Source organism: Rhododendron vialii, chromosome 1a, assembly GCF_030253575.1.
Source record: "Rhododendron vialii isolate Sample 1 chromosome 1a, ASM3025357v1".
NCBI lineage: Eukaryota > Viridiplantae > Streptophyta > Magnoliopsida > Ericales > Ericaceae > Rhododendron > Rhododendron vialii.
The window spans coordinates 20,547,371-20,572,602 of record NC_080557.1 but is presented as its reverse complement, the minus strand read 5'-3'; the positions used below and the strand labels follow the sequence as shown (position 1 = coordinate 20,572,602).

The window sequence follows — 25,232 nt, the reverse complement described above, 5'->3', positions numbered from 1 at the left end:
TCTCGTTGGTTAGCCCTACGCTCCTAAGAGATATTTGGTTCTATAACTTTCTTAGGGCTAATTAACGAGAGTCCTATAGTCAAAATTTAATTATGACCATTTAAGATAAAATGATCAGAAAACTAAATTCTTTTCACCGGTTCAAAACGGATTGAAATTTGGAACACTTGATTTTTTTTCTTTTGCTCAGCTTTCCCTTTCGTCTCTTCAAACAAAAGCAGAGTTGAGACAGAAATGGTAAGCTAGAGGTGGGAGAAGGGGGATAAAGAGGGGTGGAATTGTCCATTTTTGAGGGGGATTACGGGTATACGTGATGGATACCTCAAACCCTAGCCATAGGTAAGACCCCCGAATACTCTTCTCTCCGGTGTTACAGAAGAATGAGGGATTAAGAATACCCAGTCTCAATGACTTCCCAAAGCAGGGCTGAAGCCATGGGCCATGCTTAAATCAGGGGTATTGTTATCACCTCTTCATAACACTGCATCCAAACGAGTCAAACGACCCCTAAAGGACTTGAATTGGCCTTGTTTGATTCGGGGATTATACGCTTGAGATTGGACTAAAGGAATGTTTATCCTTTGTCCCCAAGTCCCTGTCTCTCTCTCTGTCCCATCCATCTCTGCCTGCCACGGTGCCCCTTCTTCCCCCAAGTTAACTTTGTTACTTAACGGGTTATTAGAGTTAATTATTACTGTATTTCCGAATTGCAGAAAAGGAAATAAAATCCCAAGACTACGTCTTTCTGTAATCAAGAAAGAAAATCATTCCAAAACAAGAAAGAAAATCATTGCAAAGCGCTGTCTCTCACAATTTTCTTGGGTACGACATTTTGTGAGGATTATTCCCAGGAAATGAGAAACAGAAGATGAAGGCCATGTTCAGACCACGATGAGCTCTGTAGCTATATCGGCTCTCAAGCTATTAGATCAGTTATTGCACTCTTTGTTCCTCTCTGTTCCCAATTCCCATTGTGACGCCATTAAACAAAAGTTGAAGGTTTGTACTTACCCAAGAAAACAAAGTTGAAGGTTCGTTTGAGACCCACCAAAGGGAATGAGGTTTGTGGCGTTCATTGGCAGGGGATAATATCCGTGATCATTGTTCAGGAATTGAAATTGAAGAGGAAAAGTACTGAAAGTTGTCTGTTGAATTTCATTTGGTAGCGACAAAGAGTGGGTTGCTCGGAGAATGTTTCAGCTATTCATGTTCATGGTTGGACTGCTTAGGGTTGTAGGGTCACGAATTTTAGCAAATTATTAATCGCCTTGGAAGTGTTCGATGATTTGTCTCTGTTGAAATATTCTGTCAGATTCCATCTTTCCTTGTGACAAAAATACAACATTTTAAGAAACGGATTGATGTAAGTGTAATCCTTTGGTAAGGTGGATTTGGGAAGAAGGGAAAGCATGTGCTTGCTCTTGGAGAAATATTTCCAGGACAGCAGCAAACCTGGGGCTATGTTCTCTGCTTGGTGGATTCCTGTGCAAGTTGTTCTCCTTTTCAGTTGTTTGCTTGTATTTGATCAAGGCCATTCCCTTGATTCATTGGGCTCATTCATTAAGAAAAGAACTGTTCCGAAAAATAGAACTCTCCATTGAGTGATATGGTTCTCATTTCATATTGGTTTTTACCTAAACATCAGTGCATTGGTGTGATTACAAACAAAGAGTATAATATAATAGGGGTGGACTTTGGAGATTGAATGAGCTGAACTTTTGAGATATTCATACCAAATCGACATCTCTATTGCATATAAAGACTAAAAATATTATGTCATGACCAATGGCCACAAAACACTAAAACCATTTATAATTTGATACAATAAACAAAATCCTACCGAACAGAAAGTTCTATGATCTTCCCCACACAATTGAGAAGTTAAAGATTGCCAAAAAAAAAAATGAATCTATGACTACTTTTGTTGACTGTTGTCTTGAAAGCTGCGGAAGTAGGTTGCCTCATATCCATGTGTTGATTGACCTTGCATAACACGAGTAACCATTAATAAGGTAGAATTTACAATCAAAATGAATCAGGAGGGTTGAAAAGACTAATTTTTTCGGAGCAATAGCGATACCTGTGTGAAGTATTGCGGGGAAACGAACATTGTTTGTCCCACGGGTCCATTGATAGAGTTAGCTCCATTTGAGGATGGCTTCGCTTGCGGCTTTCTTTTGTTCCTAGTAGCCTTCTCCAAAGCACTCCTCGGCCTTTTGCTAGACTCGCCATTAGCTCTCTTTTTAACTTTTAATCCTTTAACTTGGTTGCCAGCGCCTTCATCATGTATGATTGCATCATCCTCAACCACATCATTTTGGACATGTGAGGTTTTGAGAGAAGTTAGATGAATTTCAACCCTTCCTAGAATTGTTTCCACTTCTTCCAATATATTGTGAAGCCCATCTAAAGCAATTTCATATGCCTTTTCATTTTCAGCAGCTCTTGTTGCCAAATGTGTATGCAACCAACACAACTCCTTGTATCGTATTCCCATCATTGCCTTTGGGTCATCTTGGATTGAACTTGCCGAAGTGGTTGTTTTATTCCCAGATTTTGCATTCATGGTCCACCTCTTCAAAATATATTGGTCTGGTATCGTCACAACATTTTTTGAACCTAAAACTTTGAGAGCATGTGCACAGAGTATTCTTTCGAATTCGAATTTCTTACAACTACATGGCACTGTACCTTCTATTGAGTCATATGTAACTATGTGGTGACGAGACTTGCCGAGAGGTGTGATCTTATATGTAGTCACCGTTCCATCCTCACTACATTGATCCATGTCGCAGTCCCAAGCCTTGCACAACTCAGCATTTAACAATTTAAACACTTCTGGGGTGAATACATCTGCTGCATGCTGCAAAATTAGCACTGGAAAGGATAAACATGGGGTACTTTGAGTTGCTCTAAAATCAGCTTTTAACTCCTCATATCGGCGATCATCTATTAACCTCTGAAAATGATGGAAAAATTGGAGCAAATCATGCTTGTAGTTGGCATATTTTTTAAGGACACCGTTCATACTTTCACTACGTTGCGTAGTGGTCATATCTCCACAAAATGTGTTTCTTCCATAAACTAAAGCCCATTTTTCCTTAATGCCATACATCCGTCTCAACCAATCATTATCTTCAAGCCCATATTTTTCAAGCATCTGGTTCCAAGCAATGATAAAATCATCTTCCTCTTCGTAGTCATATACGCAACTGCTGAAATCCTTTGCAAATTCTTTAAATTCTGCATATACACCACTAAGTTGTTTAGCTGCATTCTGAAAGATATGCCAAATACATAAACGGCGTACTGTTTCCGGCCATCGACCACCTAGTGCCTTCGCCATTGCAGCATCTTGATCTGTAAGGATAGTTTTTGGCTTTTTCCCATTCATTGTCGTACAAAAAGTATCGAATAACCAACTAAAAGTGTCAGCGGTTTCATCATATAGTAAGGCAGCTCCAAAAATAGTGGTTTGTTTGTGATGGTTAACCCCAACAAACATTGCAAAAGGCCTACCGTCTTTATGTTTCCTGTACGTTGTATCAAAACAACCACATCTCCAAAATGACCATAATCTGCCATCATTTTTGCATCGGCCCAGAAGATATTTGTTATCAAGTCATCCTAGTCTACTTGAATGGCATAAAAAAATTAGGGTCTTCTAATTGCATTTTCTGCAAGTATTCTAATACACCACCAGTATCACCCATCTTCATTTGTACGCTTCGTTTGGAGCGCAAATAATTTTTGTAATCCTGAGGGATAAATCCTAGACTTTCTCGCCCACCAAATTGCTTAGCCATAAAGTCCATTATTGCTTTTGGTGCTATACCTGAATCGTTAGCCATATCTGCTTCAAGGGCTTGGGCTGGAGCAAATTTCCTATGCGACTTAAATAAGTGGGACTTGCTAGGAGTGCACAGCGTATGGGTATGCATAGCACCAAACTCAAAGATGATATACTTTTGAGACACTCGACAATATCTGATTTTCATTTTGGCCAAACACCCAAACCTCGTATCTGGACGATGAATTTTGACATTGGGATCGCGTTTATCCTTTCTCCGCTTACCTTCACAAGAGCAACAAAAAGTCCTTGAAGTGATTTGACCACTCTTATCTTTGTGTTCTTTGCTTCTACGGATACTAAAACCAGCCTTATATGCATAACCATTATAAAATTGATAGGCGGTTTCTTCAGTCCCAAATTCCATGTCAAGTTGTGGGATTGATTCTTTTGCAATTCTGGAGTGAATCGAATCGATGTGATTCATTGTAGGTGTTGAATTTTGAAACTCAGTCGGCTCACCTTCATCTCCAGAGACAACATTAATCTCAAGTAAGTCACCGTCATCTTTGAAGTCCAATTTACGGTGAGATTGAAACTCACCTCCTAAACAACTAGCTTCAAGGTCAATAGCCTTCATATTACAAAATAAGCTTAGGAACTGATCACAACTATACTAAGGAAAAGGGAAAGACCATGGTCACTTTGCTAGATTTAACAATACCAGAATTTGAAAATTTAATTAAGCATATGGAAGCAAGAGCAAAGAGAACAGATATTGACAAAATCCCTTTACAATTTTCAACCAAAACCAATTGTTTTATACATACGTACACATATACGCACATATATATATATATATATATATATATATATATATATGCATCTATATACATCCATGTTACTGTAGAAGAAGAAAGTTTTGTAAGGAGCCGTAAGAGTTTAGTTGATCGTACCTCGGCGGCGGCGCAATCGTGAATGGGAGAGGAACAACCAGAGGGAGAAGACATCGGGTAATTGCCTGAGAGCTTGTTTGGGAGCGGATTGTTGCTTCATCATCTACTTCTTCTTCCCTCCAAAATCTTCCCAGATTTTGTTTATCCCTAATTTTCGGTCTATTTTGGGATGATCATGGCACCCATTTGTTCAATAACAGAGTTTAACGTTGGTTAAGTAACAAAGTTAACGTGGGGGAAGAAGGGGCTACGTGGCAGGCAGAGATGGATGGGACAGAGAGAGAGACAGGGACTTGGGGACAGAGGATCCGACTTGGGACTAAAGTTGCCTAATCCCACATTTTCTCATGTTTGGTTCCCGCTTGAGGAGTTGGGATTGTTAATACTAGGACAATTTCTATCCCTATGGGCCTGTTTGGATAAGATATTGTGAAGGGAGATTGTGATGTCCTCTTTTAGTTCAAACCTTAAGACCTTGTTTGAGAAGTAAAATGGAAGAGGTATTAGCTAAGCCCCGGATTTTATTGTACCCCCTAATACCCCTGGAGGAGGTATTATTTATGGGGAGGTTCTGAGGTGTTATTATATAATTACATAATACCCCTGGATAATACCCCATATCTATTACATTTCAACTTCAAAATAATCTTATCTCCATTTCATCTCTCATCCATTTCATTTCTCATCCAAACCAAGTACTATTTAATTCTTCCGTCACATTAATGTGGGCCCACCCTTCTTACATAATACCCATACTATCTTATTTCCTTCATAACTAATACTCCAAATCCATATCTCGCATCCAAACGGACCTTATATACCCCTCACTATTTTATTCTATAGGGGTGGGGACATGGGCTGTAAACGAACCGAATCGAGCTGAACCCTGTTAAGTTCGGCTCGGGTTCGTTAAGGTATGAGTTCGGCTCGGGTTCGGCTTGAGTTCGATTCGAGCCTGAATAACTAGGCTCGAGTTCGGCTCGTTAAAATTTTTCAAGGCTCAAGTTCGGCTCGGTTGGATTCGTTAAGATACTAGTCTGGCTCGAGTTCGGCTCGGATTCGGCTTGAGTTCGATTCGACCTTGAACATCTTGGCTCGAGTTTGGCTTGTTAAACTCAAATGAATCGAGCCGAGCCGAATCTAAGCTCGAATTGAGCTCGTCAAGACTCAGGTTTGATTCGACTCAGTTCATTAAACTCAAGCGAACCCAAACTCTCTAATTGATCGTATAGAATTTGGGAGAAAAATAAGTATTGAATTATATATACAACCTTAAATTTTTTTACATTTACAAATAGACCCCTATTGAATTATTAATTAAATTTAAATATAGGTTCGCGAACCTAACCGAGCTGAATACCGTTAGGCTCAGGTTCGGCTCATTTACGGAACGAGCCTAGAATTGAGGTTCAGGTTCAGTTCATTTAGCAGACGAATCGAACTCAAACGAGCTCTTACCGAACTGAGCCTCGAACAGTTCGCGAATGGCTCGGTTCATTTACGGCCTGGGGGGACTATTCTATCTCCCAGATAGAAGAGACGCGGGAGGAAGTTGGACGTAATTGCAAAAATGCCATCGTTTAAACAAAAACCCTCAGCTATCGTACTGTTCTTCATCGATCTTCATCGTTGCGCCTCTCTCTCTCGACACCTGAGTTATTGGCTGCGAGGAGAAGACCGACCTTGCGATCTCCATAATCGAAGCAGGTATTTCTTCGTCTGTTCTTCTTCTTGTTTCTCTTCGTCTGTTAGATCTTCTTCTTCTTTTGTTCTTGTTCTTCTTGGAGTCTTCGACTGGCTTTTTGACCAAATATATTTCGAAATAGGTTTTCGACCAAATAGATTTTGAAATCTAGGTTTTCGGCCAGATTTCGATTTGAAACCCTGTGTTTTCGACCAAATGGATTTCGAAATCTAGGTTTTTGACCAGATTTCGATTTGAAGCCCTAGGTTTTCGTTCGATCTGTTTCTATTTCTATTTTGGCTTGAACGAATGGACTGACGGGAGGGATTTTGGTTACTGAATTTTCTCTTTATTTTCCATCTAGTAAAGAAAAGTATTGTACGATTTACAGAAGTATGGTGTGAACTACTCCGGGTTCTGGGGCAATTTTGACAAGTAAAATACAATTTTATCACTGATAATTGAAAACCAAGTACTAGGCATGGTTAATTGCTTGTAGAATGATCACTGATAATTGGAATGCCCAGAAATTGGTTGGAATGCTTGAGAGGGGGGAGAGAGAAATAGTCCTGAAATTAATCCTGAAATTTAGTGACAGAACCAATCATGGGATTGGACTCAGCATGGGATATCCCAACATTAATCCTGCGCGAATCAAACAGGGGTTTGTATAGGATTCAGGACTAAATTAGTACTAGGACAAATAATTCAGCATTACTAATCCCAGGACTATTAATCCTGTCTGTTTTAATCCCTGAATCAAACGAGGCCGAAAAGTACAATTAAGGGGGAGTAATAACTGCAATATATGTACTGTTTGTACGGCATGTAGGGTTTTCGATGTAATTGTCGAAATATGTACGCAGTTTCAATTTCCATTCTATCAGAAGATTCAGAACGAGCAGCAGCCAAAAATCTTAAACCGAACAGGTGCACCTCTCTCTCTCTCTCTCTCTCTCTCTCTCTCTCACACACATACACACATTCATCGTCTCTCTCTGTTGCTGTTTTTCTGGGTAATAGTTCACCAATAACTTATATTTGGTGGACGTTAACTACAATTCTAAAAGCTTTAACAATTCATGCATTGTAAAAAACAACACGTAAGTTGTCCAGATGAACGATCCAAATGACGATATGTTACCCACGAAAAAAGCGGAGTAGAAAGAAGCAAGGAGATATAGGGTATGGGCGGGGCTTGAACTCTGTTTTTCTTACCATAAGTTTAGCCATTGCAGGAGGGGTTTTCATACACAATCTTGAAAGCTCTGGTGAGCATAGTAATCGTATTCTGCCCCCGCCATGCCTACGATCAGCGTTGGAAGGGATCGACTCTTCGAAGCACTCGGTCAAACCTACTGTAAGTTTTCTATTTTTGGTTCGATTGGAAACCTGTGAATATGAAACCACCCATTTTCATTGTGAGGCCAGAAAAGTTGCACACCAACCCCGCGCTGTTCTTATATTTAGGTAAGTTATTGTATTTTCAACTCCCCAATCTCACATTCACGTTCTCTGAGTTTCAGCCCAAGAAGAATTCGAGGACTTGTGTTTCAAATTCGGAATCGAGCTTGACGATGTTGTAAGCACTCGCAAAACATTTTTTCTGTTGTCTGTCTCTCTGTGTGTTTCTGGCTAACTATTTATTTGGGCAGTGATGGAGCCAAGTTTCAGGGTAGAAGGGGCACATTAACCTAAAGAGCAGTAGCCATATATTCTCATATGCTTGATATTTACTTTTTTATTTTTTATCCGCATATGCTTGATATTTACTACCACTCCATAAAAATGTCTAATGTATACTTTTACAAAAAGTTTATGGGGTACTAGAGAAAAAGGACTAACAATACATCCCCGAAGTTTCTAATATATTCTACATTCACAATTGACCTGGTTTTCATCCTTTGGAAGTTCTAATTGGAGTATCATTATAATTTTCACTTAAATGTATGCCATGTATACCACAAACTATCATTAGTCAATTGATCACCCATTTGGTTTGGCCATCAATTCTTCTCTATGTTAAATGGCTGTGATGCCCTCTCAATTAGTAGGACAATAGGAGATCTTTTGCGAACATGGAAAACATAAGGGGGCGTTGACTAATTTTAGGATGGGCACTAATGTAGTTCAATAAGGTGATAAATGAGTACTCTTTTGACACACATGGGTTCTAGTATAATTACCAAAACAATGAGAAGGGGCACGTGCTGGGTCAGCCATTTTATATCTATGCTTTAGCATTTTAAAGTGTTTGTTGTTGTAAATTATGTACGTTGACGTAATTTGGCACAAATAGACGACAGAAAAGGCGATTATTAGGAAAGAGAAGCACTTGGAAGAAGACTCAACTGAAGATGAAGAAGTCATCTACAAAATTGAAGTGGCAGCTAATAGGTACTCTTCTTTATTTACAGATTCGTTGGTGGTATTGCTGATTACATATCTAGAATGACTCGAAGGAATGTTAGCAAGATCATGCTTTCAATTAGTTTGTGTTTTCACTTTAGAATCTTGAAAAGAGTGATTTAGTTGTTAATGTTTATGAGTGAATGCAATTTTTATTAAGATGGTGAAAAACTGTGCAATAACGTGTTGCCTTCTTGTTCAATAGATACGACTTGCTTTGCCTTGAAGGACTTGCCCAAGCCTTGCGCATATTCGTCGGGATCGATCCAATTCCTAAGTATACATTGCGAAGTATTAGGAGCGAATCCATGCTTAAAATGCATGTAAAACCTGAGGTGCATATTGCATAGAAATTGTTGGTCTTGATTCCATTTTTATTATTATGTTTCTTTATTAGTATTATGTTCTTCCATACAGACATCTTTGATCCGGCCCTATGTTGTTTGTGCTGTTTTAAGAGGTATAACTTTTGATGAAGCAAGATATAACAGCTTCATTGATCTTCAAGATAGGCTCCATCAGAACATATGCAGGTAAATTCTACAAATGCAAGGTTTGAGTCATATCCTGCAGCCTGGCATGCTCTTTGTTCCACCTATTTGTTGCTCATGTTTCTTGCATAATGTGATTTTGACCGTGTGTCCGGATATTATCACATTCTATGAATGGTTAATACTTAAGTTTTACACAACTTATTACAGAAAGCGCACATGTTTATTTATCTAGGGTTGCCATCTTTCGATGATGCTGCTACAACAGCTAATAACAATGCAAGTGTTAACTAGTTTTTTCCCATCTTTTGATATTGTTGCCACCAATTTCAAAGAAAGATTATTATTTTTTTAATAGGCTACGAAGGTTTAATTTCCCGTGGTTAATTATAGTTGTTATAGTCATTGTGGAAGTGCATGATAGAAATTTGATAGAACACATCAAGAATGAGCCATGATTGAAAATGCTGATTGGAAGGGGGAATAAGACATTTTGTCCCCGTGGATTGTTCATCTAGTGCTCGGATCCACAAAAAGGAGTGGGAATTAAGGACATATGTGAACATGTGTCAAACTCTTCAACAAGACCCATCAAGGTGTGGATGTGAACATGTGTCAAAGTCTTCAACAAGACCCATCAAGGTGTACTGTTGTCACATTAGCCATCATAGAGCTGAGTTTGCTGCCATTGACGGCTTCTGCGTTATGAAGAATCTTACATACGTTGGGGAATGCCAATGCTTTTGGCTGATGAAGCTTGTGTTTTACCCATTGAGCCCTCACAAATAAAAAAGCTCACCGGCTGAAATTTCATCGGCCTTGTTAACGACATATTGGAAGAAGACTTGACAATGCACGGTGGTTTGAGTGTCAATTAGAAATGGATGGACGGAAACTCAAATTTTAGTGGAAGTGCAGGGATGCTAAATTGATGCAACTGATGTCCTGACAAAAAGAAGCATCTTATGATGTGGAAATTTTCCCAGACATTATTCCATTTGGGCTATTCAGTTCTTGGAGGTTTCTACCAGTGTTCTTTTCACACTTGCTTACTTTTTTAATACTGGATTTCCTCCTAGAAGAGTGGAACTATTACAGAAAAAGGGATAAAATAAATGAAAAAACCGGTTGAAAAGTTGTCCCTACCATTTTTTTAGTGGGATTTTGCAGTGGTGTTCGGCTTTTACGTCCTTTGTTTTGTTAAACTAGGCAGGAGATCAAGAAGCTGGAGTTGTTCTCTGAGTTATTTATTTGGTTCCTATAAATGTTTATAGAACATTCCTCTTTTGCTATAATTCTTTCCATGTTGAGAAACCACAGCTCTATGGCAGTCTTAATCATGTCTTCAAGATGGGAAACCTGGCCTTATTTTCTCCAATTTTGTCTTTCATTTTTAGACTTGAATTAGCACATGGTAATAAGCTTAGAAGTAATGAAAATTTGATTCCATCAATTGATATGAATTACGAAGAGTCAAGGAAATTAGTCTAAGATATTCAACATATCTTAGTTGGCATGGCTTTATTTATGGGGATAGCACGAGAGTGCTGCATTAACCACAAATATGAGCTGTCTTTCAGCTAAGGATTTTCACTTTTTATCCTTGTGAGGATTTTGAGCTGTGTTTTTTCCCCATTGAGGTCCTTTCTGTGGTCCCTTCTTTATGTTACTGTATCTTACGGGTCATTTCCTCCTTTTTCCTCTTTCTGATTTGTAACTTCATTATTCTTGTTCTTTCTGTTTGTATGTATTTTTGAACGCACCTGGTATGCTACCGCATGCTTGTTTAACCCCTTTAGTGTAGTTGGCTTAGTTTCTGGAGAGATCTCATGTAGTCATTCTACTAAGATGCCTACATTGCTTCTTGTTTAGGCGAAGAACCTTGGTTGCAATTGGAACTCATGACTTGGACACGATAGATGGTCCTTTCACATATGAGGTATGCTTCTCATGCACTTATTTTCTATAAGTTTCTTCTATACAATAGCATGGATCTAAATGTTATATTCGATAGATACTAATTTGAAGTGTCTAGGACATTGGTGAATTCTGTTTGTTTGCTATCACCTACGCTTAAGCCTAATGATTGTGATTTTTAAACCCTTTAGAGCTAGAAAAACAGGTACTTCCTGTGTGAATTCTTGACTTGGAAGGGGCTTATGATATATACCAGCAACCCAGTAGCACGGACACATATATAGGATTGACACGACAAGGACACGCGAACACGTCATTTCTTTGAAAATTAGGACATAAAATGTATTTGTGTTATAGAGATGTTTTATGAATCCTATTATGAAGATACAAATCAGCCGTTTTGTTACAAGACACATGGAATATTCATCGTGTTCCAAGAGTGTCCCCGACTTGTCCTAGAGTAACCATAATGTGTCCAAGTAAAAGAAATATAACAAAAAAATTGGACAAGTATTTAGGCATGTCCGATGCGTGTCCGGAGTGTGTTGTGTCCGTGACCCACACGTTTTGGACATGGATACTTGAGGCCGGTAGACGTGTCCATGCTCCTTGGCCAGCAACTAATCCAAACTGGCTGTAGTTTAATGGTTTTAATGTCTCGATATGAATTGTTCCTATCTATGATGCACGGACACGAATATGGGAATTCTAATAAAATGGGGACACGGACACGGCGGGGGACACGCCACGTGTATATTTATTTATATAAATAAATAAAAAATTACAGTTTGACCCCAGATATTTTTAAAAATTACAGTTTGGCCTCCAAAAATTTTAAAAAAGAAAATTTGACCCCCAATTTTTTTTTAAAATTGCAACTTGACCCCCGCCGTGTCCCCCTCAAAAATTAAAATTAAGTTATGGGACACGTGTCCCCTAAGTGTCCTCGCGTGTCCCCGTGTTCGAACACTGTGACACGCTGACCTCTAGAGGTGTCGGTGCTTCATAGGTTCCTATTATTAGAAAAAAGTGGAAAAGGGGATGTAGTGGCAATATGCCGAACAATAAGTTGTTAGCAGGTATCATGATAAAATTAAGATGAGCTTTTACTAGAGGTGGCAAATGGGCAGGTTGAATATAGGTCAATGATAGACGAGTTGAAACGGGTAAGGTCGAATATGGGTCAAACCATGCCCAAACCGACCCGGCCCATTTTCCTTCCCTTTCTCCCATTTTCAAATACAAGTTAGAATCAACTCGCGCAAAAGAATATTTCGAACTCTCACAGTAATCTCCAACCCAATTTTTCATTTTCAACAATCAAAAATAGATTTTTTTCACTCCAAAAGTTTTTGCAGAGAACATCACCATTCTCCCCTTTTCAAATAGTACTAATTTCATAAAATTTCAATTGTAAAATCAAAGGTTGTGTACTGATAAAGTAAAAATTGATTTTGAAGAATGTCCATTTACAAGATAATTCTCCATGTACGAAGAATGAAACTTGATATAATTGATTTTTGGAAAATGGAAATAAAGTATGGGATGTACCGCAGCAGAGACGGCGCCTTGAAGATCCTGGTCCCGCCGCCCGCTGCAACGAACTCGGGCATCGGCAGCTGGACATCATTCGGGAACTCAACGGAGAGGCTGTGGTCGAGGCGTTGATGGCAGTCGGTGGAGGAGTTCTGTTGCGCGGTGGAGGAGGGGTAGAAGTCATCGTTGGAGGAGTCATAGAAGTGTTTGTTGGGGTCGAGGTTGGGGGCAAGCGGAGGTCGTCGTTGTCGAGGCTGTGCTTGTGGATTTGGTGGTGGCATTTGTAGTGGCCGCCGGTGTTGGTGCGGAGCTGGTGGCTGTAGGAGTGGACCTTGCGGTGTGGGGGTGCGGCTCGGTGGCGAGAGAGGCCAGGGCTTTTCTTTCGTTATCTTCAAGGACGCTTCTACTTCTTCCATTGTAATTTGGTTTGGCTTCTGGAGGAATGCAGTGAGAGAGAGAATGATCAGAGGTTTGGTTTGGTTTTGCACGATTTGGGTTTGATGGAGTTGGAAAGACGGGCCAATCTCTTTTAATTCTAGCCCATATTGAACCTATTTTCAACCCATCTACACCCATGTAACAATGAGTTAATATGGGTTGGGTTGAACCCATATTAACGTTTTATATAATATGGCTGGTAGGGTTGGGTTATAAGTGGGCGGATTTGGGCAAGTTAAAAAATATGGGTTGGGATTGCCACCTCTAGCTTTTACTTATGGGAAGAACAAACAAATTGAGACGAATTTTTTTACATAGGGCTGGTGTGGGAGCCTTATTGCGGATTTTGCATTGCCCATTTTTTCATTTTGGGTGTTTGGCAGCCAACTTCTAGACATAATCTTATCCACAATCTCAGAATCACCATTTTAGGAGCTTATTCATTCTAATTTCCCCTATGGACGTAAGACGTTGATCTCTGCCCTCCATATTTTATTTTCTATCCCCATCCTGAAATAATGGTAGTAACATGTTTTTAAGGTAATATTTGAGACTTTTTTGCTTAGCATTTTGGAATACTGGAGACTTTCAAAGATGGAACACAAATATTTGTGAAAGTGGAAGGACCAAACAATATATTAATTAACAGTATCTAAAATATGTATATCTACAATGGTTATTCACATATTATGATACCATATTACATAACCTAAGGCAACATGGTAAAAAACCAGCTCATAATATATTTTGATGATTATACTCCCAAACACTACTTTGTTCCAAAATCTATTCTGACCAGAATTCAGAAATCTACTGTCACAATTCAATATGCCGAAAAACAAATGGCCCCTTAGGGTCTTGACTGTTGTTCTAGCTGTTTTCCTTACTGCGGCCAAAGATTGCTCATCAATTACCATATTTGTGGAGTCTACTAGTATGTGATGCGTTTGCTATTGACTAGGAAAACCTTCGAAGTTCTTTGAACTCTGTCCTTGAGATTATGCTTTCCGTTGATAAGTAATTTTGGGGAGGGATCAGCTATGAATTTTGTTATTGCATTTAGGCTAGCAAAAAGAAAGTGTTGAAAGTTTCCAGTGATGTTATTAAAGCGTACTTCTGTGGAGCCAAGTGGCTAATTAGACTTCCCTAGCTTCTTAAATTTTGATTAAATTTTGCGTGAGTGTGCATCTCACATTTGCTATGTGTGAAAGGATTGCTGGAAACCTTGTAATAACATATCTTAACTACCATTGGTTTGTGCTACTGTTGTTTTAGTCCTGACAATTCTGTGCATTAGGTGCTGAATTCAATCACATTCCAGAAGTAGTAGGATTTATGTGCATATGGGAAAAAAATTGAGAGCTATTTGACAACATAATGGGTCTAGGGCCGGAAGAGCCACATGTCGTCATCTTTGTGCGTGCGTGCTTTACTCAACTTCAAATAGTTACATTGTCATTTTCTTTTATGTTTATTCGTCACTTGGAATGTGAACTTTCAAAGTAACTAACATAGCAATCTGCAATGTGTTGCATTGGAAGGAGTGAATAGCTGTATGGGAAAATGGTGTTTATGCTTTTGGATGATAGAAACATAAACAAGTACAAGGATGTTGTTTGCATTAACACTTACATGTTTCTTCATGTTCCCAGGCGTTGCCACCATCAGACATAAACTTTGTGCCACTGAAGCAGGTAAGCAGTTCTGTTTTATAATTTGATGTTTTGGCCAATTTGTGGATTAAAGCCTATCTTACAAAGAATGCCCGAGTTCAGTGAGCTTGACTACTGTCAGGTCCTGATTCTCAGAAAGAGAGATGGTAACAGTAGTTAGTCCTGAGTGTGTATGCGACCTAGGATTTGTCTAAGGCGAAAGAACAATACTACGCTGTATCCCTCTGTTGGACTTGTTATACTCGGATATTCCAAATTTTGCGTGTGTGTCAGTTTAGGAGAAAAACCGTGTAGCAGTATTATGAATTTGTAAGTCAATATTTCAGAAATTAATACACATTCTTGATAGGGAGAATTGCATTTCAGTGGACCTTGGGGTAAATAAGTTGAAACTCATTGACTACTTTTTCGAAATTCATAAGTCATGGGAAGGAGAACATTAATTCCCAAGTCATGGAATTCCTATTTTTGGTAGACTAATATACCCTTTTAATCTCTGAAACAGGGAGCAACACACCTTGATACAAGGAGGAACTTAGATCATACAAGGTGCAATGGATTTTAAACAAAGGAGCAAAAATTAGTTTTCAAAAATAAAAAGTTGGGTAAATTCAAGTGCTACTTCAAAAAAATAAAGAGCAATTTAGGTTCATACAAGGTGCAATGAATTTTAATAAAAGAGTAACATATATTGATACAATGAGCAACTTAGATAAGTGCTACTTCGAAAAAATAAGGAGCAACTTAGGTCCATACAAAGTGTAATGAATTTTAATAAAAAGAGCAACATATATTAATAAAAGGAGCAAAAGTATAAAAAAAAAAAAAATGAAACATCTCTTGTATATCTTCTTTGCACACAGCAGTCCGAAGCTGAGAACCCAATGGGAAATTGAAAGTATCAATTATTCAAATGAACTTTACCAAGATACAAATAAAACCCTGCGATTGCAGCAGCAATTAACATTTTCTCAAATCAAATTATGAGAAGGAAATAGAAATAGAAATCAACTTACATAGTGATTGGCAAAAGAGAGTTGGTCCAGGTCGGTGGAGGATTTACTAGTACATTGGAGACGAGGGTCTCAGATAGCTGTAAATTGGAGAGGCCAGCACCAGCGGATATGGCAGAGAATGAGGCGAAGAACAAAACGACACTTATCTGAAGCCGTTCCATATCAGAAAAAATATGGTGTCAAAAAACTGTTTGCAATTGAATGATTGATGGTTTGTTGAAATCTGATTTCAACAAGGAAAAACAGTCTCCCCAGTTTACCTGCGGTTGAAGGGTCTGTTCCGAGAGAGAGAGGTGTAATCTGGCAGTAGGATTGGGGAGTTCCCGATCGACGGCGTGTTTGGATGGGAAAAGAGGAGGAAGTGATTTGGGGTTGGGGATTTAGGGTTTCACTTCAGGGGGCGTATTCGTCTTTTTATGTTGCCCTTTCCATGTGCGAAATTATTTTCTTCCGTTTCATATCTAGATGAATTCCATAAAAACCTATCCATGAGTTGGAATTTTTTTGCCTCAGCAACCACTGTCCTGCAATTCCCCCTTCTTGATATGTTAACCATGAGCCTTTCCCCAATAATCTTTGGTAATCTGTTCATATTTCGTCACATGGCTTATGTCCCAGATTTCACTTTTTATCTTCAATGCTAAACACTTGAGTAAGGGCCTGTGATACGTGTCCGACATTCATCTGGGAAGCACATTTAGTGGATTGATCCTGACACCTTATAACCACAATTTATAGCAGAATTAAAACATACGAGTATCCCCAGGGCCCTTCACATGAAAATTCGACGTGCTTTACACTTAGCCATACCTGTATGTGATACCTCAACCTGATCCATGTAACATTGGTCTCTACAATCTATGGATTTTTTTAGGAAGGCATTTATGTGTGTCTACATTCTACAATATTTGTGTTGTGTTTCGACTGGTACTACTTTCATCCTAAAACAATGAATTTGGCAAGTACCACTGTGTTTGTTCCTTTTTTATTTTGCTTTGTTGTCAAAAAAGTTATGCGAGAGTATTACCAGAATGCAATTTCAGACATGAAAGTGTATTGGCCGTAGCACTTTGAAAGGTGATAATGTAAATGAAATATATAGGTGTGCTTATAGGGGTATTTTTTTTAAAAATCTTATAAGCTTCTAAATCTAAAACAGAAGAAAAAGGTTCCAACCAATTCATATAAATGTTAATATTTGCTCTGTGGCAAGCAACTCTCTGGATACACCCGTAGTTTGCCAACTTTGCCTGCTACAAAATCCAATGTTATTTATCTTTTTGGTTACACCTTACTCCGTCTCATGTTGCCGCCTTTCTTAAACTATGTATGTTGTTGATTCGAGTTTTTATGTGCCTTTACATCTTATCTTCTTTTGTCTATTTGGTTTCCTCATAGAGTTCTTAGCTTCTTAACTTATCTGCAGCAACTGATTCATTCCTCTGGTTTTGCATAGGTGAAAAATTTCAGGGCTGATGAGCTGATGGAGTTTTACAAAGTGAGTCCAATTGTGTAAATTCTTCAGTATGTGTATAAATTAAAGTTGACTGCCCATGACTTCTATTAAGGAGCCACCGTGTTTCGTAGATAAGGATGTGAGAGTCGGGTGCAGGTGCAGATCTATGGATAGTACATTTCAAACTTGAAAATGAAGGATTCACAAGTATGGATCTAAATTTGGTTACGGGTACAGGGATGCGTTCATTAATTTATATTTGTACATATGTTATAAGTCTATAAGTTAGGATCTAGCCCAATAATTTGTTAATTTTTTTAGTAATGTTTGTGGACCAAACAGGTTAGTAAGCCAAATAAGGCTTGAAGCTCTTCAGCCCATTCAGCCTTTAGTAGTCCAATCCCTATAAACGTCTTGTTTGTTAGGTGGACTAAATGCCGCCAGGATGGTATATCCAGGTCGCCCTAATCCTGTGTTTGCTTGGGACTCCAAAAACCCTAGACTTTATATCCCTGGACTATTGTATTCCTTGTGAGTCTGACTTATTATTGACCCCCCAATCCCCATCACTTATTAGTCCCCCTCGGTATCCAAACTTATTTTTTCCCAGAAATGCCATAATCAATTATGATAATGTCATCCACCTACTCATATCCATCCATATCTCCCTTTCTATAAAATACCCAAACAACCCGTGTATAACTAATCAGATTATGTGTATAACTAATCGGATTATGCCGTAGTCCATCTTACATCAAGCCAATAATCACCCGTAGAACAAATATCTTTCAACGAGAGCTTGTGGAGACCAAATACATATCACAAGAAGAAACGAAAAAGTAGGGGGGTGTTGATGAAATAGCTAAGGAGCGGTTATATAAGTCTCGCAGGCTTTGGAAGTCTAAACCAGAGGCTTTGGGTAGCACGAACACAAGAAGTTTTTGGTCCAAACACAGGCATCCATGATAGTTGGTAGACGGGGTAATTTGGCCATTCTAGAAGATATGATACATGTCAGCGGTGGTCGTTCAAGGGTCATCATGAATATTGTAGTTACACGAATATGCACTTATATAAAGGGGGATTTAGAGGCCAGCCCCAAAAAGTACGTTCGGACTCAATTTAGTCCTGACAAAAATATTCCTTCTTTATTTCAGTCATTTTTCTTGACTTTTCATGCATTTTAACTATTTTGCCCATCTTCTTAACTTTTTGTGTACATGTTCATTTTTTGTAAAATTTATATTTTTAGAATCAACTCCTAGCCCATATTATTTTGGACAAAAATACTCTTGACTATGTGAACTAGCTATGAGAACTGTCAATTCTCATAGCCAGTTAACATAATATTTCGGACAAAAATATCCTCGCCAGTTCACATATCCCGAGTTAACATATTATTTTGGACAAAAATACCCCTGAACTATGGCTATGAGAGCTATATTTTTAGAATCAATTCCTGAATCATTTTATTTTGGACAAAAATACCCTTGGCTATGTGAACTGGCTATGAGAACTGCTTAGTTCTCATTTGGCTATGTGAACCAATGTTATCAATACCGTTCCGTACTGGTCGGTACATACCGTTTTTGATAGAATCCGATACCCTACACCTCTAATTCCGTTCCGGCTCAAATACCGGCCGGTACCGGACATACCGGTTAGTACCGGTCAATACCGGATAGTACCGGGCTACTTTTAAATTTATTTTTTTCTTCAAGTACCGGATAAAACCGGACGGTACCGGGCAAATACCGGACGGTACTGGACAAATACCGGATTTTTTATTTTTTATTTATTTTAAAAAAGTGTATATTATACTATAAATTTTTTTAAGTATGAAAATAACACTACTAGCGATCAATCCGAAACGGTACCCGATATTTGACCGTGACCGGTACCGGTACGTGCCGTACCAGTAGGAAAACCGGTACCCTGACCGGTACGGATTCAGAACATTGATGTGAACTGCCAATTCACATAGTCAGTTCTCCAGTTTTCATAGTCAGTTCTATGAGAATTGGCTATGAGAAGTGACTGTTTTTATAAAGAACTAGCTTTGTGAACCAGTTATGAGAACTGGACTATGTGAATTGAAAAATACAAAGTTCACAGTCTTACCACACACTACAATACACAGTTCTCATAAAAAATATATAGTTCTTATAGAAAATACATTGTTCTAATAGACAGTTCTCATGGACAATACACAATTCTCATAGAAAAATACGCAGTTCTCATAGACAGTTCTCATGAACAACACACAATTCTCATAGAAAAATACACTGTTCTCATAGAAAATACACGCACGAACAAAAATAAAAAGGTAATCAAAATCAAATATAGTTATAAATGTTCTTACCGCCATGTCTTAAAAAGTAATCAAAGTAAAAAAGTAATAGTTCACATAGGAAATAAATTGATTTAGAATTGAATTTTTAACTGCCAAGCATAGTTAGTTCTATGTGCTTAGTTCTCATTGAAAAATAGTTATGTGAACTGAGTTATGAGAGCTGGCTATGTGAACTGAGCTATGAGAACACAGTTTACAAAGGCCCAATACACACTTCACATAGCCGCAACACACACTAAAATACACAATTTGCATAGCCAAAACATACACTTAGTACGCACATCTGTCCCAGCATTTCCCTTTTTTAAGTTGTACTACTCTCAATTCCACTCCAAATTACACACATGCGTACATCTATATACAGAGAGATGCCTTACTCACCTGGATGTTAACAAATCAGAAGACGATAAACCTCTAATTTTTACCCAATCTGACTTAAGTCCAAGATTGGCGTAAGGGAAATGCCTTAGGCCCCGTTTCAGAAACCTTCTTAAAAAATAAGCATCTTATTTCACATTTTCAAACTCAAAAATAATGTAAATGAAAAATTCATTTTCAATTTTTTTTGCATTGTATAAAAGATCTCGATGAGATCTTTCAAATAAGATCCATATTGCATATTTTTAGATTTCAATAAGCCTGTAATTTTTGAGCTTGAAATTGCCTTCTTAAAAAATAAGGGCTTTTTTTCCGTTGCGGAACGGGGCCTTACTCAAAATATTATTCCCAACTTAAAAAAGGGAAATGCCTTACTCCTTAAAATAGTCCTGACTTATGTCCAAGATCGGTGTTGGTTTCGGCGACGAGAGTCGGTTTGTGGAAGATCTGTTGTACGTTGAGACTTCCCACATACAGAAATAGCATCGATAGATTGCACAAAGAACTCCTTCGCATACACAGTTCGCACAACACATCTTTGGCAACTCCTTCTCTTCCCCGCCACGAACTCCCCCTTCAAGTCCCCCATCTCCGGCGCGTAACATCGTCACGCTACTGGTGCTGTCCACTTCAGCGAAGTCCACAGCTGAGTGCAGCAAGTTCTCCAATACAGATCAATCTCTCGCCGTCATCGACACTTGATTTCACCTGCACACACCTTCCGCCGGCGACGGCAATTTTTTGATCCTCCCCTTCGATTGCAGCCATACGTTTTCAACTGTGTACAAGTCTACGTCGCCGAAAGATTTGTTCAACTTCATCAGAATGAGAGAGAAGAAGAAGAGTTCAACTCACGATGTCGCAGTCAGATGATCTGTTCTTTAACGGGAACCTAGTGCCGTTGTGAGATCGAGATGAGAGAGAGAGGGGGGATTTGTTGATGATGGAGAGATGGAGAGACGAAATAAAAAGGGCAAAAAGGGTCCTGACGTAACATATCCAAGCCTACACAGGTTCAAGAATAATATTTAGGGTTGGGATCAAACCGAACCTAAAAAGGAGGACCGGCCTCTAATTTTCTATTATATAAATTAGACACATGTTAATTGAGTGCTTATGGTTAGGTTCAGTACATGCATTTATAACTAGGTTCATAGGCAAAACTTGTTCAATGTATCCATTTAGAACTAGGTTCATTCACACGACTAATTCAATGTATTCATTAGAACTAGGTCATTCACAAGTCTTATTCAATGTATTCATCAATTATTAGATTTGTTGGAAGTTGGAACACACCTAGGTTTATTTTTTTACCTAGACTTCTAGGCAGAAGAATAGCCTTTACATGGCTTATAAATTGGGATGTAAACTTTCATTTTGAGTAGAGTTGATTGTTGAACTTGATTAACAAGACTGTGATCTTTGTGATTGGAGCTGTGTCCTTGCAGAAATTGCCTCACCCTTGCGAGGGTGATGCTTCTGCTTCCTACTTCTTTGTCCACGTATTCCAATTTTTATTCCCTTTTCCTGCCCAAAACCAACAAACAAAAGTTTTGTAATGTCGTCCTACATTAGTTTGGTATTAGAGCTTAATCATCCATCCTTACAATGGTACAACTAATAGACTAGATTTCAAGGTTGAGGCCCTTTCCAAAGATCATTCGAGTCATGTTACTCAAGAAGGTGTTGCAACTTTGAACGGTGATATTGCTACGGTAGTAAGTGATGTACTTGAGATGAAAGCATCACTAGAGGGTTTTCCTTGAAGAGTTTTGTGCCTTAGATGCTAAGTATCTTCCTCCGGCATTCGCAACAAGTTATTCGGCATGATCCTCCATTGCTACCCCATCAAAGGAAAATCTTCCTATGGGTACTCATTTGATGTAATCATTTATGGGGCAAGTTCATCCACCACTGCAGCACAAATAACTTTTTTGGTTGTTGGGGTTCCAATGGATACCCAAATTGATGTAGGATGGTCTTATGAAACTTTTGGAGTCGCCACCTACAATTGGACTTGTGGTGGTTTTGGTAGGACCGTAGGAAGCAAGAACTTTGAGTTTGTGCGCAAAGAAGAAGAAAGGAAAGAATGAGAAGGAGAAGAGAGAGAGAAGTGCTTCACCCTTGTAAGGGTTTGGTGATTTCTGTTAGGATCACATCCCCAATCATGAAGACAATAGTCTCGGTACTCAAACACAATAATAATTCTATTCTAAAGATGAAAGATTACATCCACTTTTATATGATGCAACCAAAATATCAAAGAGAATCAAAGATTCAAAGAAAGGAGCAAAATCCCATTCAAGGGGATAAACCTCAAAGGGTAGAGAGAAACTATGTCTCAATCAATATATTCAGTATTCTTAATAATAAAAAGTCCCAAAATGAGAGACAACTCACCTATTTATAGACTCAGGACTCTACTAACCCTAAAGACACTAAAATGACATGAGTACCCTCAAAGCTACTGCATCATACACCCCCTCTAACGAGAACAACTTGTCCTCAAGTTGGACACAAGACACAAGACAACTTATCAGGAAACATAGAACTATAGAACTATTTATTATGCAGCTCCAAAGTATGGCATGTGGCTGCATTTCCTTGATCCACGTCACCCTTAAGCAATAACCCATCTTCAATATGAGCTTCCGTTTGTGTACATCCACTGCATCCATGCTTTTGTGCAATGAAATCACCAATTTACCATGCCTCTTGTGAATCAAGATATCTTCGTAGTACCTCACAATACACACTCTTAAGTTGCACCAAGAACTATCCACCTTAGCATGTTGAAAGGTCTCAACACTATGATTAAAACTTGCTTGCTTGAAGACAAAACCGAAAGGGTCAACAAGCTGTCCCAAATCATCTTTCCCTTCTTTTGGCAACTCCAGAACTTGTTCAGGCACCACAACAACACAAACTTGAACATCTTGCACCAAAGACAATTTGCAAGGCATGTTCAGAGAGCAATCACCAAGTTTTGGTTCTATAAAGTCCTCTACAACCGACGGGACTTCATAAGCAACCTCATTTGCTTTTGGTAACACACTCAATGCAACATCAACATCAACTCCATTCCATTCTTGTACTTGTTGGCTATCTTCCCAATGCATAAGCAAGGCTCATTGCTCACAAGAATAGGCATTTCTTGTTCTTCATTATTGCCACCAACGTGCTCAAGCCCTTCATTACCCAGCTCTTCTTCAAACTTGTCTCATATGGGAACATCTTCAAAATCACTACAAGTCTCAATGATACAATCATTTTCAGACACTTCATGTGAAAGTTCATCAAGCATAGGAACCATATCATCCTCATATGGAAACTCGTCAAATAAGGGAATTCCTTTGTAATCACCTCCATAGTCTTCATTTGAAGACTCATCAAAGATGGGCAATTCTTCAATCTCATGTTCAATCTCAAAGACAATCATTCCAAGTTCTTCACTAGAATATTCATTAAAGATGGAAAAATCCTTGAAATAACCAAGTTCCGTTGCCCCAAAGGATTTCTCTCGAGTCGTTCACTTACGAACATAGTCAAAGAACTGTCATTGGCAAAGGAAGGGAACGGTAAGAACCTTTCCTTGAACGTTTTCTTCATCTTTTCCCACTCTCTAATCTTTCCCTTGCCTCTCCTTTTCCGGCTATCTTGTAATTGTTCCCACCAATCGGAGGCTCTTCCTCGAAGGCATTTAGAAACTAACCTTTCTTTTCATCCGAGATAACATGGCTTTCAAATACTCTCTCAAGAGTATTCAACCAATCGACAAACTCCTTAGGAGTGAAGCTTCCATCAAACTTAGGGAGTTCATGGTCAACGTTGTTCGAACATGCTCTACACCACTACGGAGCACCAAAACAATTCTCAAATCGAATGCAATTCATACCTTTGGTTGGAAGTTGCAAATGACGCATCTTCTCAACGAAGATACATACTTCTTCACTCAACTCTTTAATCTCATTCCTCTTGCAATTTTAATTGCCATAAGTATCAATTTCATCACCAAAATTTCCCATAATCTCTCTACCACTACCTCCTCTACCTCCATGAGCCATTACAATACCCACAAGGCCACAATCAACTCCCAAACAAGCAAATCAACCCAAATATTGAATACCCAGTCAACTCAAGACTCCACACCACCACAAATCACAAGCAATCAATACAAACGGTCCCCAAATAGTATCAACCACCTATAAGTCGCAAGAAATCGCAGCAAACGCCAACAAACAAGACAAACCCAGCTAAATTCAAGCCTAAATTTCAGATTTCGAGTGCTAAAAGAGTAGTTCGGAGACTCTTACCACTGACACGAGTTCCGAATTAGAGCTAATCCACTGTTACGAGCCCAACCGAAGGCTATACGACCACCAATCAACTGTTTCAAGTGCCTAAACAGTAAAAACAAGCACCAAATCAATGTTTCGAGGGCCGAAAAGGGCAGATCTGGGTTTGAATCACTGTTTCGAGCTAAAAAATGGATGGATCGAGGTCGGAAAGGACTGGGTCACGCTCGAAAACACAAAACAAGTGCTGTACAGTGCTCGAAATGCTCTGAAATAGGCTGTACAATGCTCGGAATGCTCCGAAATGGGTTTTGATGTCTGAAAACAGCAGGAAGCAGCTTCGAAATGGTCGATTAGTGAGTTGAGGATCGAAATCGAGATTTGGAATCTTGGGTTGGGTAAATCTGAGGATTTTGAGTGGATTGGGGGCTCCGGCGAGATTTTCCGGCGCTGTTTTAGGTTTCCAGCAAGATTTTCCGACGAAGTTTAGGTCTCTGGCGAGAGGAATGGTTGGGATCGAGTCTAGATGCTTTGATACCAAATGATGCAATCAAAATATCAAAGGGAACCAATGATTCAAAGAAAGGAGCAAAATCCCATTCAATGGGATAAACCCCAAAGGATAGAGAGAGAATCTCTGTCTCAATCAATATATTCAATATTCTTAATAATCAAAAGCTCCCAAAATGAGAGACAACTCACCTATTTATAGATTCAAGACTCTACTAACCCTAAAGACACTAAAATGACATAAGTACCCTCAAAGCTACTGTATCATTATAGGCCTTTTTCATGGCTATGCTAGATAGAATGATTGTAAATTGATTATGTTTCAACGAA

The 25,232-nt window shown here is 38.8% G+C and overlaps 3 protein-coding genes across 5 annotated transcripts in view; 1 reads left to right on the top strand and 2 right to left on the bottom strand.

The window, feature by feature from the left end:
- LOC131325260 (phenylalanine--tRNA ligase beta subunit, cytoplasmic-like) overlaps window positions 1-25,232 on the top strand; it is a 51,402-nt gene that overhangs the window by 5,448 nt on the left and 20,722 nt on the right. Inside the window, exons 1-9 of one of the 3 annotated variants that reach the window (XM_058357417.1) lie at window positions 7,228-7,360; window positions 7,669-7,790; window positions 7,957-8,012; window positions 8,730-8,827; window positions 9,045-9,174; window positions 9,257-9,372; window positions 11,203-11,269; window positions 14,874-14,915; window positions 17,367-17,408. In XM_058357417.1, the coding sequence (XP_058213400.1) occupies window positions 7,733-7,790; window positions 7,957-8,012; window positions 8,730-8,827; window positions 9,045-9,174; window positions 9,257-9,372; window positions 11,203-11,269; window positions 14,874-14,915; window positions 17,367-17,408 (609 nt within the window). In that variant the 5' untranslated portion in view covers window positions 7,228-7,360; window positions 7,669-7,732. Of the gene's footprint in view, window positions 1-7,227; window positions 7,361-7,659; window positions 7,791-7,956; window positions 8,013-8,729; window positions 8,828-9,044; window positions 9,175-9,256; window positions 9,373-11,202; window positions 11,270-14,873; window positions 14,916-17,366; window positions 17,409-25,232 lie in introns of those variants that run through there. The other 2 variants (XM_058357421.1, XM_058357430.1) reach the window with 2 other exon arrangements.
- LOC131325278 (protein FAR1-RELATED SEQUENCE 5-like) lies at window positions 2,013-4,881 on the bottom strand. The gene is made up of 2 exons (XM_058357457.1): window positions 4,747-4,881; window positions 2,013-4,424 (listed from the first exon to the last, which is right to left on the bottom strand). The coding sequence occupies exon 2, from the start codon at window positions 3,503-3,505 to the stop codon at window positions 2,054-2,056; it is 1,452 nt and encodes a 483-aa protein (XP_058213440.1). The 5' UTR covers window positions 3,506-4,424; window positions 4,747-4,881; the 3' UTR covers window positions 2,013-2,053.
- Window positions 22,445-23,530, bottom strand: LOC131325283 (uncharacterized). The gene is made up of 2 exons (XM_058357468.1): window positions 22,623-23,530; window positions 22,445-22,580 (listed from the first exon to the last, which is right to left on the bottom strand). The coding sequence occupies exons 1-2, from the start codon at window positions 23,214-23,216 to the stop codon at window positions 22,536-22,538; spliced, it is 639 nt and encodes a 212-aa protein (XP_058213451.1). The 5' UTR covers window positions 23,217-23,530; the 3' UTR covers window positions 22,445-22,535.

Bases quoted from the DNA above. Each gene is read 5' to 3' on its own strand.
- LOC131325278 (XM_058357457.1), bottom strand. From the start codon at position 3,505: ATGTTTGTTGGGGTTAACCATCACAAACAAACCACTATTTTTGGAGCT.
- LOC131325283 (XM_058357468.1), bottom strand. From the start codon at position 23,216: ATGCATTGGGAAGATAGCCAACAAGTACAAGAATGGAATGGAGTTGAT. The intron at 22,581-22,622 runs GTGTCTTGTGTC...TTCTCGTTAGAG, and splicing joins GTTTCCTGATAAGTTGTCTT to GGGGTGTATGATGCAGTAGC.